This window comes from Trichoderma asperellum, chromosome 3, assembly GCF_020647865.1.
Source record: "Trichoderma asperellum chromosome 3, complete sequence".
In the NCBI taxonomy this organism is placed as follows: domain Eukaryota; kingdom Fungi; phylum Ascomycota; class Sordariomycetes; order Hypocreales; family Hypocreaceae; genus Trichoderma; species Trichoderma asperellum.
Window position 1 is genome coordinate 1397318 of NC_089417.1, and position 19060 is coordinate 1416377.

General features: G+C 51.5%; 6 protein-coding genes across 6 annotated transcripts; 1 reads left to right on the top strand and 5 right to left on the bottom strand.

Moving 5' to 3' along the window:
• Positions 1-1493: 1493 nt before the first annotated feature.
• Positions 1494-4416, bottom strand: VMA2 (Vacuolar ATP synthase subunit B). The gene is made up of 6 exons (XM_024910655.2): positions 3836-4416; positions 3622-3706; positions 3473-3528; positions 3246-3407; positions 2855-3180; positions 1494-2783 (listed from the first exon to the last, which is right to left on the bottom strand). Exons 1-6 carry the CDS (start codon positions 3932-3934, stop codon positions 1976-1978), a joined length of 1536 nt encoding a protein of 511 aa, XP_024759584.2. The 5' UTR covers positions 3935-4416; the 3' UTR covers positions 1494-1975.
• A 424-nt stretch (positions 4417-4840) lies between these two features.
• Positions 4841-6212, bottom strand: TrAFT101_005057 (uncharacterized protein). Its single transcript, XM_066127369.1, has 2 exons — positions 5852-6212; positions 4841-5771 (listed from the first exon to the last, which is right to left on the bottom strand). The coding sequence occupies exons 1-2, from the start codon at positions 6116-6118 to the stop codon at positions 4917-4919; spliced, it is 1122 nt and encodes a 373-aa protein (XP_065983480.1). The 5' UTR covers positions 6119-6212; the 3' UTR covers positions 4841-4916.
• Positions 6213-6581: 369 nt separating this feature from the next.
• TUB1_2 (alpha-tubulin) lies at positions 6582-9186 on the bottom strand. Its single transcript, XM_066127370.1, has 7 exons — positions 8696-9186; positions 8530-8570; positions 8425-8451; positions 8235-8310; positions 7636-8166; positions 7136-7559; positions 6582-7061 (listed from the first exon to the last, which is right to left on the bottom strand). The coding sequence occupies exons 1-7, from the start codon at positions 8718-8720 to the stop codon at positions 6836-6838; spliced, it is 1350 nt and encodes a 449-aa protein (XP_065983481.1). The 5' UTR covers positions 8721-9186; the 3' UTR covers positions 6582-6835.
• Positions 9187-11474: 2288 nt separating this feature from the next.
• TrAFT101_005059 (uncharacterized protein) lies at positions 11475-12612 on the top strand. Its single transcript, XM_024908273.2, has 2 exons — positions 11475-11973; positions 12120-12612. Exons 1-2 carry the CDS (start codon positions 11617-11619, stop codon positions 12546-12548), a joined length of 786 nt encoding a protein of 261 aa, XP_024759582.2. The 5' UTR covers positions 11475-11616; the 3' UTR covers positions 12549-12612.
• Positions 12563-15435, bottom strand: TrAFT101_005060 (uncharacterized protein). The gene is made up of 3 exons (XM_024906758.2): positions 14486-15435; positions 14062-14394; positions 12563-13975 (listed from the first exon to the last, which is right to left on the bottom strand). Exons 1-3 carry the CDS (start codon positions 14798-14800, stop codon positions 13067-13069), a joined length of 1557 nt encoding a protein of 518 aa, XP_024759581.2. The 5' UTR covers positions 14801-15435; the 3' UTR covers positions 12563-13066.
• Positions 15436-16159: 724 nt separating this feature from the next.
• Positions 16160-18396, bottom strand: TrAFT101_005061 (uncharacterized protein). The gene is made up of 2 exons (XM_024909901.2): positions 17094-18396; positions 16160-17019 (listed from the first exon to the last, which is right to left on the bottom strand). Exons 1-2 carry the CDS (start codon positions 17795-17797, stop codon positions 16500-16502), a joined length of 1224 nt encoding a protein of 407 aa, XP_024759580.1. The 5' UTR covers positions 17798-18396; the 3' UTR covers positions 16160-16499.
• Between the last annotated feature and the right edge of the window lie 664 nt (positions 18397-19060).

Sequence of the window (19060 nt, forward strand, 5' to 3'; positions counted from 1 at the left end):
CTCATGCAGTAGCTAAAGGCCAAAAAGTGACGTGAAGCGAACAAAGCAGCCTGATGCATATGGGCAAATCGTGCTATTCGTTTCATCTTTTGCACCCCCCGAGCCAACAAGGGGACGTTACATATGGGCTAGCTAATCGGAGCCTGCCATTCGTAGCCTCATGAGATCTGGCCCGTGTGCCAAGCAGCCTAGACGAGGATCGAGAGCTGCTGAGGTGACTGAGCGAGCCAGCCACAGCTCAGGAACCCGTCAGCTCGGGGCCATGGCGTCAAAGTGCCTGCAGCTACTCGCAGAGCGCCATGCAGGCACAGGCACAGGAGGCCCCTCCCCCAGCGCGTGGGCGTTAGTAGCACACATAGTAGCACATAAAGGCCAGAGCCAGGCGGCAATAGTGCATGTTTCATGCTCTACACTAGTTTCCTAGTCGGGCAGCTTCGACATAAATGATGCTACTATGCCGTGCCCGTGGCGCGCATGTCCGCCACCTAACCGCCCACGGCGCGCAGAGAGCACAGCTTGTTTAGGCAGGTCTGCCCATGCCACCGGCATCCAGCTCCGAGTTGGCGCCTTGGGCCGTCTAATCAGGAACGCCTGTTAAGCCTGACATGGATACGGCTGTAACACTTTGCCCCCCGCCCCCCAGGGATCATCAGCCGCCATGTGCGTGTATTCAGCCACTTTTGAAACATGTTTCTTTCCCCTATTCTCTGTTTAAAAAAAAAAAAAAAAAGAGCTGTTAGTAATCATATTTGCCGCGCGAGGCTTTTCTATACATACATTAATATCCTGTCACAGGACTGGATACAACGTTCCTGCGCTAGCGCCCGTGCGGGACTTATACCACGCTGATAATGACATCTACTACCTAGTAGCAGTAGTACCTTGGGTATTACAAGTTTACAAGTACGTAGTATCTGAAAGCTGAAAGTGGTGCCCTGTAGCAATAGTGCTGAGGCGTATTATTCACAACCTACTACAAACTACCAAAATATCAGTCAGACCGTCAGCAAATTTGCTATAGGGACAGCTATCATGGCTGCTAGCACTACGAGCGAGTGCAATTCAGGAATGTGTTCATCTCCTTCTACACACATTGCCGAAGCCGACGACGCAACATTACAATAAATCATGTCTCTCCTTCTCGGTTAAGCAGGTCTTATATCCATGTGTTCTGCTTACCAGATTCTTAGCATATACCTATACTAATCATCTTCTCAGCTATATATATATATATATATATATATATATATGCATGTAGATACTCCGTATAGTATACCTATATAATTCCTACGCCATGTCCTCTGCACAGCATCATCTTCAACAAGTCTTACGCAGGCCGCCCATCAGGTCGCCAAGCTTGGGTAGGGCTGAAGTCTGATAGAGCCTACAAGGCGCACCAGGCGAAGCCACATCAAGCCACAGGCGTGTTTCACGCGGCTATTGGACCGAGAGCCGTCGAATCTAATTTCAGGGACCTCCATTACCTAATGCGCTAACGTTCCGCGGCGGAAATGAGTCTCGCAATAGGATTAGTTGACTAATATAGAGCCAAATCATAAAACAACTTGAACGTCTCGCATAAAATCATCATCCTATCATCATGCTCCGTCTTCATATAGAATCCACGATGCTCGTACGAGCCATACAACTAGCCTGGCCTGACCCCCAAGTCTCTAATAACTTTCTACCCTCTCTCTCTCACTCTAGTGAAATAATTTGATTTGACATTTACTCTGCTGCCTATATTCACGCTACAACCCTTCATCCGTAACCATGCCAGATTGCTCGCCCACTTCCAGCGCAGTCGTAAAAACCAAAGAAAGAAAATAAACGGTACCAAACAGCTCCTACAACTCGAAACATACACTTCTACCACAAATATTATCACATACTTCCAAGTCAGCCAACTATTTATAAAAACTCTACCTCTGCTAGCCCTGAGGAAAAATAACAAGACCATCCGTCAAGGGCGCCTCTATGCGTCAATCAGGTTCTCCTCAGCCTGCTGCCTATCGTTGGCAGCAACCTCGGCTCGAGCCTTGCCCTTCGCCTTGGAGTCCTTCTGGGATCGCTGGTAAAACTCGTTGAGAATCTTGGCGGGGATACGGTTGAGCAGGTCCTTGGGGTAGATTCGGAGCAGGCTCCAGGCCAGGTCTAGTGACTCGTAAATCGTTCGGGACTCGTAGGCACCTTGGCTGATGAATTGACGCTCGAATTTGTCCAAGAACTCGAGTGACAGCTTATCCTCAGATGACAGAGCCTCCTCACCGACGACAGCCTTCATTGCGGCGGCATCACGACCGATGGCGTACTTGGCATACAGCTGGTTGGACACATCACCGTGGTCCTTGCGTGTCATGCCCTCACCGATAGCAGACTTCATCAAACGTGACAGCGATGGAAGCACGTTGATGGGCGGGTAGATACCACGGTTGTACAGAGGTCGGTCGACGAAAATCTGTCCCTCTGTGATATATCCTGTCAAATCGGGGATAGGGTGCGTGATATCGTCGTTGGGCATAGTCAGAATGGGAATCTGGGTGATGGAGCCATTTCGTCCCGTCACACGGCCAGCTCGTTCGTAGATGGTCGACAAATCAGTATACATGTAACCGGGGAAACCACGACGACCGGGAACTTCTTCTCGAGCGGCGGAAACCTCACGAAGAGCATCACAGTAGGCCGACAAGTCTGTCAGGATGACCAGGACGTGCTTCTCAAGCTGGTAGGCGTAGTACTCGGCTGTTGTAAGGGCAAGACGAGGAGTAATGATACGCTCGATACTATTGCAATGTCAGCTAGGAAACCCAGTATGTCTTTGGTGACAAATGCAAAGGGAGAAGAAAATCCTTACGTAGGATCGTTGGCCAAGTTGAGGAAAAGTGTGGTACGCTCCAGACTGCCGTTCTCTTCGAAATCACGGGTAAAGAATCGAGCAGTCTCCAAGTTGACACCCATGGCACCGAACACAATGGAGAAGTTCTCCTCGTGGCCGTCGTGAACTCCCTTGTTGGTGATGCCCTTCTGCTTGACCAAGCCAGCCTGTCGGCAAATCTGGGCAGCGATTTCGTTGTGTGGCAGACCAGAGGCTGAGAAAATGGGAATCTTTTGTCCTCGGGCGATCGAGTTCATGGTATCGATGGCTGAAATACCGGTCGCAATCATTTCCTCGGGGTATTCCTAATGCAATTGTTAGTCCATGCGAATTCCATCCCACCAGGCGGGCATAGATAGCGGCAACTTACTCGGGAGAAGGGGTTGATAGGACTGCCGTTGATGTCGAGGTACTCTTCCGGCAGCACCTTGGGGCCCTTGTCGATGGCTCGTCCAGATCCGTCAAAGATACGGCCAAGCATGTCCTCTGAGACACCAAGCTTGAGGTTCTGACCGGTAAACTTGACCCGAGTCTAGATGTACACACAAACCTGATTAGCTATTGCTCATTCAGCAATTGGTCGTTACTTCCACGTACCTTCTTCACATCGATGCCAGGAGTACCCTCGAAGACCTGAACGACAGCTCGATCACCTGTCCGCCACAATTAGAAACCCCCATCCAAGACAAGCATTGGCAGCGCTGTGCTCATATATGTATATTCGTAGACAAAGAGACATCACACACCTCGAGCCTCCAGAACCTGGCCGTTTCTCTCAGTACCGTCGGGCAGCGTAAGCGTAACGATTTCATTATATCGCGGGAATTTGACCTAGGTTGCAATCGACTCGTTAGCATCTTCAGATAGCCAAGCATTGCGTACTGTGCTCGATACTGCTGCGCTACGCAGCAGAAGGGATTGAATCCAAAGGAATCAAAATAGATGAGATAGATGGCATACATTCTCAACAATAACCAGGGGACCGTTGACACCGCTCACGGTGTTATACTGCAGTTGTGGCACAACCGAGTAAGATGACGAAGTGCGTGGGTCCGCCATTGCTGCGAATTCTATCTTGTTGTATTTCGTCTGGTGTCTTGCGACGCTTGTGTATAGCAGCCTCGAGCTTCCCTGGCTAGAATTCTGCTTTCTGTCGTTTCTTTCGTATGCAGTCACTGCACAGCAGCACGAGTCGTCGTCGGGGATATTAGAAGGAGCGTCAACAAGGACAGATCGATTGGACAAGGCCAGGAGGCAACAAAAAAAGAGGTCAAGATGCGGGGCACTCGAGACCGAAACAGAAACACCGAGCACAAACCCGATGCCTCAGCAGCTTTGGAAAATGGACAAGAGGGAGCGCGCGCGGAGGATGAAGCCAAGATGGAGATCAAAGGTTCGGAGTTGGAGAGGAAGAGAAGGCTGGAAGCGAAGCAGCTCGGACGAAGTGGGGACGCAGAGACGCCTTTACTTTACCGGTTTGAGCAGCGCCTTTAGTGAGCGCAATGTTCGCCGCCGCAAGCCTTCTGCAATGCGCTGCGCAGAAAAAAGTAGACCCCACGCCGAAGGTCTTTTTGTCACCTGGAGTCAAGATTTGGACAGCGAAAAAAAGAAGGTCCTTGGCAGGAGAAGCAGCCGTGACATCACATGACATATGCGCTGCATTCTTATTACTAGGCGATGCCATCTCTTGCTCTGGGCAGATAATACTGCCTTACAATCGTGTAGCTGCAGTAGTTCATAGTCAAAGCTGTAAGTTTTATTCCATCACTAGTAAATAGCTCGCGCAGGCATAGAGGCACCATCTTGGTAGCCATCGAACAATCCGGGTACTACTTTGCCTGAGGGGAACGAGGCAAAGCTGCAAGCTGTAGAAGCTACCCCTCCAACCAGCATCTCACAACAGGGTAAGCTTGGCCCCCATTCAACGAGCATGGCAATGCGTCTGTATCCAGATGAAAGTGAACAACATGCTATGGCTACATCACTTGCATATTTAATTATGCCTACCTATCTATTACCGTGTTTTTTTAGGCCATGTTCCTCATGCCTTTGTAGCCGCAGCCGCAGCAGCAGCCGCCTCAAGACTCTTCCTCGACCTCGCTCCCAAAACCGCCTTTCCAACCGAGCTGTCATTCGCCTTGCCCAGCTCCTGCGTGATCCAAGCGCCAATGTCCGTCACCGCATCCAGATCAACGCCTGTCTCCATGCCCAGCGTCTCCATAAAGTACACCATGTTCTCCGTTGCGACATTGCCCGTCGCGCCGGGGCTGTAGGGGCATCCTCCCAGCCCGCCCACGCTGCTGTCGAATATCCGGATTCCGTGCTCCAGCGATACGGCCGTGTTGACCAGGGCCTGGCCGTACGTGTCGTGGAAGTGCATCGCAATGTCCTCGGTGCGGATGCCCGCCGAGGCCATGCACTTGAGCAGCGCGCTCGTTCGCGGCGCGGTGCCCATGCCGGTGGTGTCGCCGAGAGAAATCTCGTCCGCGCCGGACTCGAGCAGGTCTGTAGCGATCTCGGCCACCTTGTGGGGGTCGACATCGAAGCCTTCAAACGGGCAGCCCAGGACCACGGAGATGTAGGCCCGAACGCGGAGTCCCAGGGCCTTGGAGTCCTGGATGACGGCCTTGAAGCGCTCCAGCGATGTCTTGATGTCACAGTTGAGGTTCTTCTGCGAGAAGGACTCTGTAGCAGCTGCAAAGACGGCCACTTCCACTGCTGGCTTCGTAACATCAGGGTCTAGCTGCGTAGCAAACCTCCCCGGGTTCTGCTTAAGCAGCTTCTCCGCATTCTGCAGACCCTTTGTATTCGGCGCGAGGAATGAGTAGGTAATCGGAACGGGAGCCTCAATCTTCTGCTGTAGGATATGCTCCAAGATCTCGTCCGAGTTTGCCATCTGCATTACTCGAAGTCAGTCTTCTTCTCATCTGCATCGACTAATGACCCCATGGGTCGAGTCAGGGTGTGTTCCCTTACCTGAGGTACCCATTTCGGCGCAACAAAGGAGCCAGCTTCGATGCTCGTCAATCCCGTCTTGGCCAATCGCTCAATCAACTCAATCTTAGTCGCCAGTGAAATGGTCTTCTTCTCGTTCTGCAGTCCGTCTCGTGCGCCGACCTCGACTATCCTGACTCGATTGTCGGATGACGTCTGTGCTCGGCTGGCCGTTGCGAACCCTCTGTGCACGTACAGCGGTGCAGAGCGCCTGCACGCCCGGCAAATGGACGAGCGAAGTAGAGACATGGTAGATTATGATGTTTAGAGAAAAGCGCTTTGGTTGAGAGAGGCAGGAATTCGCCAAGTTCTTGTGGCTAGGGAGAATTGCTTGCAGTTTGTAGTAGCCGTTGGTTTAGCTGGGCAGTGGGCGGCGATTGTCGCGTAGTATCGGCCCGTGGCACTACCTCCGGACGGCTATTGCAAGTCTCACTCGCTAGCTTGGCCCGGGGGAACGCCCTCCGCATTTCTCGGCTTAAAAAAAGCAGCGTCTGTTCAAAGAGGACGCACCAGTGCAAATTCGGACCGCGGACTAAGTAGTATAAACAACATCTTAAGGTGTTCTTGCCAAGCATTGGGAAATTGTACATATATTTCACTGCAGTACTTCGGTAGTATATGGTAGACGGTATCCGTAACGTAAAATCACACAAGGTGCTACCTAGGCATTAAAGTTGTACTGGGTAACATCACGGCACGGCATTGCTTGGGCGCTTACACCAATTTGGTAAATTATTAACCTTCTTGTACACCAACTGTTTGAATAAACTCTTATAGATAACAGCGTCTGTTGGCTTCTTTCCATTTACAGATTTGCTTTTTAACATTAAAAACTGAGGCTCGCGACCTAATAAAGAAAATACACCCCCTGTCCAAGAAGCCACGGGGGCGGGATTAGGTGGTACCGATTTTAACAGTCCATACCCTCAATATCCATGACTCCAACAGCAAAAAGAAAAATCAAACTTAGTACTCAGCATCCATCTCCTCGTTGTCGAGAGAGTCGGCAGCAACCTCCTCGTAATCGCGCTCCAGGGCAGCGAGATCCTCACGGGCCTCGGAGAATTCACCTTCCTCCATACCCTCACCAACGTACCAGTGAACGAAAGCACGCTTGGAGTGCATGAGATCGAACTTGAGGGACAGGGATGACCAGGCCTCGGCGATGGCGGTGGTGTTGGACAGCATGCAGCTATAACAATGTTAGATCGGATACACTTTACACACAGCACAGAGGGAGAAAAATCATTTGACGGGTAAACTTACACAGCACGGTTGACCTTGGCGAGATCGCCGTTGGGAACGTTCTCGGGAGCCTGGTAGCAGATACCCAGCTTGAAACCAGTGGGGCACCAGTCGACGAACTGGATGGTGCGCTTGGTCTTGAGGGTGGCGACGGCGTTGTGGGCGTCATTGGGGACGACATCACCACGGTACAGCAAGCAGGTGGCCATGTACTTGCCGTTGCGGGGGTCACACTTGACCATCTGGTTGTTGGGCTCGAAGCAAGACATGGTCATCTCCTGGACGGAGTTGGCCTCGTGGGCGGCCTTGGCAGCAGAGATGACAGGAGCGTAAGCGACCAGAGGGAAGTGAATACGAGGGTAGGGGACCAGGTTGGTCTGGAACTCGTTGAGATCAACGTTGAGGGAGCCATCGAAACGCAGGGAAGCGGTGATGGAAGAAACAACTGCATCAGCATACGTTAGCACACCTTCACTCCTTTACAAGTCTCTCAGAATCAATAAGATATCAGATCAACTTACCCTGAGCAATCAGGCGGTTGAGGTTCTCGTAGTTGGGGCGCTCGAGGCCGAGGTTGCGGCGGCAGATGTCGTAGATGGCCTCGTTGTCGACCATGAAGGAGCAGTCAGAGTGCTCGAGGGTGGTGTGGGTGGTCAGGATGGAGTTGTAGGGCTCAACGACGGAGGTGGCGGTCTGAGGAGCAGGGTAGACGCAGAACTCGAGCTTGCTCTTCTTGCCGTAGTCGACGGACAGACGCTCCATCAGGAGAGCTCCGAAACCAGAGCCGGTACCACCACCGAAGGAGTGGAAGACGAGGAAGCCCTGAAGACCAACGCAGTTGTCGGCAACACGTCGGATCTTGTCGAGAACGCCCTCAATCAGCTCCTTGCCGACTGTGTAGTGACCACGGGCGTAGTTGTTGGAAGCATCCTCCTTGCCGGTGATCATCATCTCCGGGTGGAAAAGGTTGCGGTAGGTACCGGTTCGGACCTCGTCGACGACATTGGGCTCCAAGTCGCAGTAGATGGCACGGGGAACGTACTTGCCCTGGCCTGTTTGAAGCAGGTTAGAGGTGACATATTCCTGATGGCTGGTGAAAACACGGTATTCGTAAACATACCAGTCTCGGAGAAGAAGGTGCTGAAACCCTGATCGGGGTCCTGAGCCTTGCGCTCCTCGGTGAGGTAACCATCGGGCTACAAAGAAGGAGAAGAGACGTTATTAGTTTCGTGTTTCTTTTTTTTTTGGGGGGGGCGTGTGCGAGATTTGTAAACGGCTCAAAGGCCGCAGAACGGGGGATGGTTATGTACCTGGATACCGTGCTCGAGGCAGTAAAGCTGGAGAGATGGAAAACGTTAGCCTGGATGCTCCAGAAACAACAACAAATGACGGGTGCCAATGGCAGATCAACTCACCTCCCAGCAGGAATTGGCAATCTGGCAACCAGCCTGGCCGACTATCCTCCAAAAGTTAGCATCCTCAACTCGTGGCATTGGGCGCCCACGATGCGGTGAAGCGACGCGTTTGTTTGGTGGGGAGGGGGCCTAAAGGGGCTTCCCCTCGGGTCGAGCTAGCACGCACCGTTGATGCTGATAACCTCACGCATGGTGAATGCTTTTTTCTGTGATATCTGGACGGTTGAGACGAAGTAGTAGGAATAGGGAATGAGTGCAAGATTGAGCCCGGGGAATGAAAAAGAAAAAGGCTTTTATTACGGGGTTCCAGAGGGAAAAGGTGGTGAAAAGGACAGGAGGATGGAGAACCTGCAGCTGGTTCGTAGAAACGAGGTGGGGGGGGAAATTTGGACGGACAGGGGGGGCAGCACCAGGTAGAGCGCCGCCGAGGAGGGGACGTTTGTTGACTTTTTTCTGCTGGACGGGGGGCCCAGGCGTGGCTGGAAGAGGTAAGCGCGTCTGCGAGTTGAGCCCCCTGGTCGCCTCACCGCTCTGGGCGGGCAGCGGATTATTACAGCAGTATCTTGCCGAGATTGGACGCTGGCAGCTGGACTGAAGCTATTCTGCAGACGCCGTCGAAGGGAAGCAGCCTGCGCTGCGCGTTTTGCCAGCAGACACGTAGACGCAAAATGTAAACAGTGTAGTTGGCTGTCGCGAGTGTAAACAGTGCTACTGGGCGGCTAATCCGTCGCCAAGCTAGCACCAGACAGCTTAGGTGCCACAGCTTAGCAGGTGCCTGAAGCCAGACAGCTCTCTGTGCCTGTTGGCAAAAGGCACGGCTCAGCAGTGTGGTGCCCAAAAGGGGGTCTTGGAGGTACTGTGTACATTGATTGGATCCCATGCGTCGGTTGACAGGCAGGTGCTTGTGCAACACAGGTTCGGCCATCAGCATCTCTGGTGACGGAAAGCTACCTATTGCAATACCAAGACTGTTCCAACATCTTTATATAGGCCCTCAAATGCTCATACTAGTATCCATCTGCTCTGCATCTTCACGTCCACCACATCGTGCACGCGCTTCACTAGTCCAGCCAGCCAGCCACCACAACTTGCCATCATCGCCGCCTAACCAAAAGCCGGGTAGCGGGCGATCCAATCCAGGAGCTGGCTTGATCAAGTACCGTGTACATGCGCGGAGTTGGCCCCTCCCTCGCAGCTGTCCCGGGCAGGGCCCGCTGAGCACCGCTATCGCCTCATTACCAAGCAGAGCGGATAGAGAAAAAGAGCGAATGCGACTACGAAGTACTACCTACCACAGGCACGCTTCCCAAAGAATAAAGATCACTAGGAAGCAATAATTCCTTTTGTTTTTTTTTTCCTCTAAAGGGGATTCAAACAAAAGCAGTACCAAGTGCAGATACGACACAGATGAGAGAAATGCAGCCATTTATTTCCCATAATCGCACCGCTTGTCTTGTCCAACATCCCATATCTCCATCCAATCCTCTCCTTTTCTTAAACACCACTGCTACTGCTTGGTCCAACCCACTCCCGTCTCAGAACGCTATTGATTAATGCCTGTAGCCATATTCACAGCACACACACAAAGAAGGATGCCAATATGTGCCGACATGTCTGTTTCCTGATAAATAGCACCTCATCTCCCGGCATCTTCCCCGACCACCGGCTTCCCCCTAGCCTCTCTTCCCCCAAAAATCCCCCTTATACGCTCTTCTCCCAGTCCTCTGGATAAGTCGCTGAAGCCCCTCCCTTTAGACAAGGGCCCTCCCGAATCGATGGGTTCGCCCAGACTTGCCAGCACAGCTCTCCACTATAAATGTGGTCAAGCGCGTCTGCTGGCCTGGTCGCAAACCGTGACAGGGAAGCCCCATAATGTCATAACTAGCCTCCTAACGCCCCGGCGATCGCGGCGCTGCGTTATTGCGACTACATGCACGTTGTGCTCGAGACATGCTATTTCATACTCCATATCCGGTCAAACATGCTTATAGGATCACCAGTGTAGGATCTATGAGTAGTATCTGTAAAGGAAAAAGATTTCGAAGTACAGAAACCTTCCGCCCGGTAACATGTGCTACACGTAGGGGAAGGGAATTCCAGAAGCCCATTGGAACGATATTGGAGCCAGGATAAGCAGGTCGGCTAGGCCTCTTATGACCCCATACGTTTTGACAGAAAAAGGAGTAGATGCCATAATACAGTAAGGCATTACCCGTAATTGTGCATCAGCGTATGACTGAGTGCACAAAAGACTCGCCCAGTCCCGTGATGAGCTCATGCTGCTTGGCGAAAGCGATGAATTAATATCCATGGCTGCTTAAGTATTAATTTGGCAATGATGATCATCTCGAGCCAAATTTCCCATGGCACTAGCCCATTCGATCCGCGCCTACGGGACCTGGTGGACAGCTGGATGAGCAGAGTGGCAGAGTCGTGATAAGAAACCATTACCGATTGAATTGAGATTTGCCTTGCTATCAAATCGCCATGGATTTGACATTTTCTTCGCAAATACTACTATTTTCCTCGATGATACGAGTAACGTTTTGTTTTTATGCTTCCCTGAGCTCTCATTGGAATTGGCTTTTTTCTTCTCGAGCTGGATATCCTTGTTTCCCCTATAACATGCTGTGTTGTATAGCTGTAGAAGGCTAGACTCCAATAAACCTCTTGATAAGGTGTGAATTTATTTTGAAAATATAAAAAAAAGACACTTCATATAGACTTTCATACAGGTTCATCTCTTCCCACTACAATCCGCGTCGTTTTATTCATCTTAGGGTACCTTGGCTTGCTTGGGTACATACTACATATACCCTGCACCCCTAGCACAAAGGACAGCCAACCAATAACAAGCGCGCGCTGCCGCCACCATCCAGATGCCGTAACCACCAAACGTTGGGACGGCTTCGCGACCCATTGAATAGCGTCTTCATCTAAACTTGCCTACAAACTGATTGAGCTCTAAATCCATACGACAATCTCAAAAAATCTTCAAATTAAAAGCTTCAGTTAAATCTTTAATCATTCATCTCCTCTCAAAAAACAGCTACACCGCCACCAGCATTTCCTACAACACGCCAAACAATGCCAGCCCCCAAGCCTCATCATCGCCGCCATCCTCACCAACCCTCCTCCATCGTCTTCCTCCTCCTCCCATTCCTCTCTCTCCTCTCACCAGCCCTCGCCAACACTGAAAAAGCAATCTTCACGGCCCCTGAACCCATCACGCTATCCAACATCCCCCCAGCCCTAGACGGCCAGAATATTCCCGTCCTCGGCCCATCCACTCGCTGGTCTATACGCACCAACCTCACTCGCGTCTTTCCCCTCCCCCAGGAAGAAATAGAGGAAGAAGAAGAGCAAGGTTATCCATCGTGGCTGCTCCTCGATAACCTCAAACCCGGCCAGCGCTATGAGCTTCGCGTTTGCTGGTCTGCACTTGTAAGTGTCTTTCATCATTCTCCCTTCGAAAAGTCATCATAAGCCCGTTCTGTTCTGTATATAAATGCCACTATTTTCTCTCCATGCCTTCACCATAAACAACTACCCCTCGAAGATCGTATCAATATACTCACAGACTACCCAAGCAACCAACCGCATTCACCCTAGACACCTACACCCTCTCCACCATCTTCTCAACGCCGTCCCTCCTCCAATCTCTCACGCAACACACTACCTCGACCCAGCAGCAAGGTGATGAAGAAGGCCATCAGCAGAAACGATCAAACCGCCCCTTGACAGCAGAAAATGGCTCTTCGGTCCTTCTACTGCGAGTCCTCGCCACCGCAGACTACTTCTCCCACCACTCATCGCTCATGAAGGACCCTCCTCCGGTACTGGTCGATCTCATCCTGGATCCGTATCTTTACAATGTCTTGCCTCAGTCATTGGTTCCGAAAGTGTGCTATATTGTCGTCGTTAGCATCGTCTCCTGGTTTGTAGCGCGTTGGGTCTCTAATTCTTTGGTTTCTGTTGCCAGCTCTGGCGATACTGATCAGGCAAAAAAGCATAACTAGAATACGGACTTCCTCACGAAAATAGTAATAACAATAATGATAATAATGATAAAACTGCTTTCCCTGTATAAAAGTACATAGAAACTTTCATCTTGTCTCTCATTAGTCTCCGAATCCTCGGCAACAACTTGTTACTTAGTTCCACTGGCATATAGTCGACAATGCATGCTAGCTTTAAACACATCACAACACAATCTCTCCTATATATCATTTGCCAACGCGAGGGGAAAAAAAATAAATATAGAAAAACAAGCACCAAATATGCCTCCCTATCTACACAGATGCTATCAAGATTCTACTACCCTAGTATGTCCGTACCATGTTACTTTTCAAGTCCATCACTTCTCCTATCATACCACCGCACTCGTACGGGAAATTATAGATCCAACTTTCTGTTGGCCAACAAAGGACGCTAGTCGATCACGGGAAATACTTATTCTCGTTCGAAAACCACAGTCAATGGGTCGGCTCAAAGATGTATGCTTTTTCTCATTGCGAGAACAAACGCAAGGAGCTTCTTAGTAACCACTACCGTATCCTCCGTGGCTCGGATGGCTGCCATGGGGCACAGGAGGAGCACCTGATTGATGAGAAGCACCTGGCTGGTAAGGTTGCTGGCCATACGGCTGCTGACCACTCGGAGTACCATATGACGGGTTGTAACCTCCGCTGCCGGGGGTGGGTGGATACTGCTGCGGAGCTCCACCGGGTGGAGGAGGATATTGCTGGTGTTGACCGGCCGGAGGAGGAGGATACTGCTGTTGCTGTCCGGGAGGCGGAGGGTACTGTTGGTGTTGGTGTTGGTGTTGTTGCTGCCCAGAAGGTGGAGGATATTGCTGCTGCTGCTGTCCCGGAGGAGGGGGGAATTGCGGTGGCTGTTGACCCTGCGGCTGGTATGGCGGATGGCCACCCGGCGTTGTGCCGCCGTAATTGTGTTGATGTTGTCCTCCGGGAGGGGCTCCATAGCCTGGCTGGTGTTGTCCTGGTGGAGCTCCATAGTTGGGTTGATGTCCACCATGCTGTCCACCATGCTGTCCACCAGGCGAGGGAGCACCGTAGCCCTGCTGATGAGAAGGTGAGCCATAAGTGGGCTGCTGCGGTGTATAGCCGCTACCTCCATGCTGTGTTGAGTGCTGGTCGTGCGATCCACCGTAAGGACTGGGAGGCTGATTATGCGAGTAGGATTGGTTACCGCCGTATGACTGCTGTCCATAAGTTTGGCCACCAGGTGGTCCTCCAGGAGGAGGTGGAGGGTACGAGTTGTTATTGCCTGAAGGAGGACTCTGATGGGAGCCCGTGTGCGATATCGAGGACGTTGCCGCGTGGCTGGATCCATGAGTAGATCCCGGAGGATTATAGGTCGGTGCTGAGCCAGAGTATGTGTTACCACTCGATCCTGAATTCGAGTAGCCAAAGCTCGAGTTTTGCTGCATATCGTAAATCATCTCTGGTCAGCATTTCTATCACTATAGCCCCAAGCCCAGCATGTCGAGAGACGGAATGATTTGCTTACACCATGGCCTGGTTTGCCACCGCCGAATAAACCGCCCACCACACCAGCCAGACCGCTGGATTGGTGCGATTCGCCGCCCGTTGAGCTACCTTGACCTTGGAAGTTTTGCTGCTGTGAAGGTTTGCCAGAAGGCGAGAACAAGTTGGACGCCAGCTGTCCGACTAGTTTTCCGGCAATGGAGTCTTTACCACCACCACTACCGGACTGTCCTCCGCTGCTCCCATGAGAGCCACCACCGAGGAACTGAGCAGCCAGGCCGCCCAGTGGATTGCCACTGCTGCCACCACCGCTGCCCGAACCTTTGCCGCCCGTGAGTACATTCAAAGCCAAAGACTGAAACACAATGGAAAACAGGCGTCAGCATGTATGATTCTCAAATCCTCTAGCTTTACTAGAAAGAGGTCGGCCAAAGACTTCTGCTTACCCCAAGTCCACGCTCGCCAGCTTGGCCATCAGGCATTATGGGCTCCATAGTTCCATCCGCGTGCTTTATCGTCTGCGAGCCGTCCGGATGCGTGATGACCTGAGGCGCCGGTGAGCCGTAAGGATGTTCTGCGCCGGGAACCGGAGTGCCTGTCTGGACAGGATCGGTGGGAACATCCCACTGAGAAACACCAGTGGCCAGTTGGACGTAGTAGTACTTTCTGCTGGAACCATCCCACTGCGCGATCCAACCAGCGGGCAGGCTTGGAGGCGCAAAGGTAGGGCCCTCAGCGCCTGGAGTTGAAGTACCCGCCATATTTCGGTTCGCTGAGCGAGGAAAGTTTTTTTCTTATTTGTCCCGCCTCGATTATGTCGTCAAGGTGTGGGTGGTTCGAGAAGTGGCCGTGCGGTCTGGAGAGCCGTTCGCGGGGGAGGGGAGACGATCGGTGTTGGGCTTGCAAGAAGCAAGGGCCCCCCTTGGAAAAGGGAAAGGAAAAACGAAGCAAAAAGAACAAAATAAAGATGAGAGCAAAGAAGCGAAGAGAAGGAGGAGGAGGAGCGAGAAAAAAAAGAGAGGGGCGGCGAGACTAGAAGAAGAGAGGAGGAGAGGGAGGGAACGAGGATGGATGGTAAGTTTGCGATTGTCACCCAGAGATGCTGCTAAGTCAGCTACAAAGAGTTAGTCCCAGGCCTTTGAAGACGAGCACAAAATCGACAGGTGGGGTCCGATGAGCGCCTATTTGGCCGGACTGGGGCCAACTATAGATTTACCAACAAGGCCGGGGATACAGAAATGGACTTGAATGGAGACGTGCTTTGTTTATTGGAGAGATTAGAGCCCAATGAGTCACGGAAAGCAAGTGTCCATCCCGGTCGGTAGCCTCCGTCTACTGGATGTATTTTGCGTCGTGGTAGCAGCCGTGCTTTATGTGCCCAATATTGCTGCCAGGCAGATACGACAAATAAGCTACCCGTCAGGGACATGGATGCTGATGACGATGGAACTATAAAGAAATTTAGGCTGCCCTTGAGAAGACATGCCAGGGCACGGTGTTACTTTGGAAGAATATCTCAGCACGCAAGCTGTCAAGCTAATGATCAAAGCAGTATGATATTGGGACGGTGGTGGTTTGAGGATGGAGTTGTTTCTTCAGCCTGGTAGCGGGTACCACTGCTGCCCAATGGCCAAACCCTGAGCCTCAGGTACATGTACCTACTCGGGACCTCTTCCGGCACCCATTAGTTTTTAGACGCCAATTTCCACCGTCTTGAAAAGCATGAACTCGCGGACAAGGCACATGTAAGCATAGCCCCCGAAACCTCCACCCACTGAGAATCATCAACGCCGCTCCTTCAGCTTGGCTCGGGTGGCGCAGTGGCCCTGCTGCCCGCGAAATTGGTGTCTTTTTTCCCCTTGCCTCTCATTTTCTGCTGTACTTGCTATCTTCCAGGCTGTTCCATTATTACCCGAGTTCTCTAAGTGATATCTTCCGGGCTGCCTCTATGGCAACTCACGTGATGTTCCAGCCGGCGGCCTCACAGATTCATCAGCAAGTGTGGCTTTGATAGCTGGTTTACGGGATTTGACTCTCTTATACAATCACAGCGTGTGGCTTCACAGAGAAAACAGTATCCTGTTAATATTTTCAAAAATCAAAGTGAGCTTTTATTTGACCTTTAGGTATATATACTCAAATGCCAGTATCTGGTAGGTACATGTATCTTGATTCATCATATTTCCGCCGCCATGTGTTCCGTCCACCGTATTGTTCACGAGCCATTTCCCCTTTGGCCCCATGCAAGAAAAGAAAAGACAAAAATGAATACAAAAAAAAAAAAAAGCAAAGTTGCTTTCCAATGGCTGCCAGCAACCGCTATGAAAAGAACAGAAGGGGGAAAGGCTGAACGCATGAGCGAACCAAAATGCTGTTCAGCCAAAAAAGGTACAAGAAAAAGAGAATGAAGTTTGTGCATTCGTGAGATGACGCTGTTGCTTGGTCCAGTGCAGCTGTTTTCTAGCCCATCCAAGAAGACACCCGCTTTCCGTGGTTTTGTTCATAGACGAAACGGCGTCTTGGGACAAAGCCTGAACCGCTTCGCTTCTTGGCCACTACAAGGGAATCGCCCAGTCCGGGCTTACATGAAGTTCCCGCGGCCACAGGCATAGAGATGGACCACAGTCCGGCAGCGCACCGCTGGTATGACTTTCCGCCAGATAGGCAGTTCCACTGACCCTCTGTAGAACACTTTGATCCTGCAGTCGTCGAAGAGCTCGCAGGGAGTGTCCCGTTGGAAGGGCTGGAAGGGCTGGAAGGGCTGGAATTGCCGCTGCCAGTGGTAGGCTGAGGCACAGCGGCCGCTGAAGAGGCTGACACCGAAGTTGCGGCCGAAGGTTTGCTGGAACTGGTGCCGTCGGCGGGAGCTGTTGGCTCTGCCGTGGGTGCGGTGACGAAAACACCACTCGGGCCCTGAGAAGCAGAAGTTGGAGCCGGAGCCGGAGCCGGGGCCGATGTTACGGCAGGCGGAGGAGCTACTCTATTATTGGTCACTTTGTTAGCATGCAACTATCAATTGCGAAGGATGGGGAGAATAATGGAAACTTCACATACGGGCTACCCGACGAACCGCCAGCAGGAGGTGCTGCAGCATTCAGGCTCGGGCGACGATCAACCTCATTGCCAGGCTGGGGAAAGTCGACATCCTTGCTGTCAGGCGTGATGACACCGTTGCCTTTGGGGCCGATGTTGGCAAGAAAGATATCGGGACGACTAGCAAAAGGAACAGAAGCTGCGCGTTTCTTGCCAGCGCCGATAGTGACAGCCGCGCAATTCATGTACATCTCACGGTTGCCCAAATTGTTGAACCAGGTCCAGGCGAACAAGGCTTCGCCGGCGGGGGCGTCGGCAGGCACCGTGAAGTCCCATGACGAGTCTCCCGGCGGAGGACACCCGCCAATGTACGAATGGATGACTTTGAAAGTTTGGCCTTTGTCATAGGAGAGCGATGCTTGGCAGCTGCCGCCATCATGGTAGGTTTGGCCGGTGATGGTGAAGTTGTAGCTTCCGCCAGGAGCCCAAGTGACAACCGATTTGCCCGCGGGAGTGCCGAGATCTGTATGATAGCCCTTGCAAGGGTAATTTCCTCCCTGCGAGTCAAGGGGAGATTTCATGTTGGAGGCTTCATCGCTAAAATGGTCAGGATAGTTGGCGTTGAACTTTGAGCGGAAAGGAGGCGGGTAGCTCATCTCCATGTGGCCATTGGCAACTGCAGCCAGTCCGAGGACAACGGCGGCAACCGTGTTGAAGAATCTCATGACGATTGATCTGTTGAGCAGAAGCAAAATGTGGTGTTTGGTGAATAGCAAAAGATGTTTGTGATTCTCAGGCTTGTCGTTGACAAACGAGAAAAGAATAAGTGAAGGGAGTTGAAATTTGTGTGGGCACCTGATTTTGTGCGTTGAATGAGTGAATGAGGGATTGTGGCAGCGGGCAGCGGGCAACTGTCGACGGCCTGTTCTGTTTGCAAAAATAATGATGCCTTCTTGGCGTAGAGAGGTATGTGTATATGCGAGAATGTAGGTATGCAGATTCAAGTCCAGCCCGAATCAAGATAATAATCGAACTCGAGCGATGAAGATGAAGAGAAAGAAGAAAAGGAAGAGGAGAAAGGAGAAGACGAAGACGTCGATGGATAAATAGTGAAGAGAGAAACAAGTGAATGGAGTATTTGGTCGCAAGTCACAATAGAACAATAGTCGAGAAGTGGGATTCGCCTTTCATTCAATAGTGAGAGAGAGCTGAACTTGAACAGTGAAGTAAGAGGAAATAGGACAGGAGCCAGAGAAGAAGAAGAAAAAAAGAAGGAGAAGAAGAAAATAGAGATTGAACAAACACAACGCTGTCGGTCTTTATAAAGGAAATTCTATGAGACAATCTACATGTACAAACAGCCACCGAGGAGACAACCCGCCTCTCTTTATACACCGTGGTGCACTACCCACCCAATGTGCAATTGGCGTGCGTGCTTGTTAGCTGGCCGTTCGTTTCACGGCCAGACTGGAAGCAAAAAAGAATCGAGCCCCGTCGATCTCTGTTCAAACCAGCTAGCAAGCAGTGAATCAACACTCGCCATTCGTTTTGCCAAAATCTGGCTGATCTGCAGTCATCACCTTTTTACGTTTATGCGTATCTGCCCATGTGCCATGTCACCAGGCATCGGCTCAAAAACCGATTGGCTCGTCTGTCATCCCGTCTCTTCACAAGCGCCTCAGCATATCGAATAGCTTGGGCCGGAAAAAGCGAGGACAACACGCAGGAAGGGAAACAAGACGAAAATCGCCAAAGAGCGAATCCGCAGTTGGCTATGCTTGACGGAATTGGTCCATTCTACTGCCACCTCCTGCATGTACCCTGGTGCACATAGCCGCGCAAAGAGGCGGCTAACAGCCAACCACACCCTGCTTCGGCCCCTGTCACGAAACACGTTTCAGAGAGAACTCTATGCATAGAGCCAAGTAGCCGCCGTGGTACTATTACAATGTTTAGGCAGGTAGGGGGGAAAAAATAAATATAAAGCA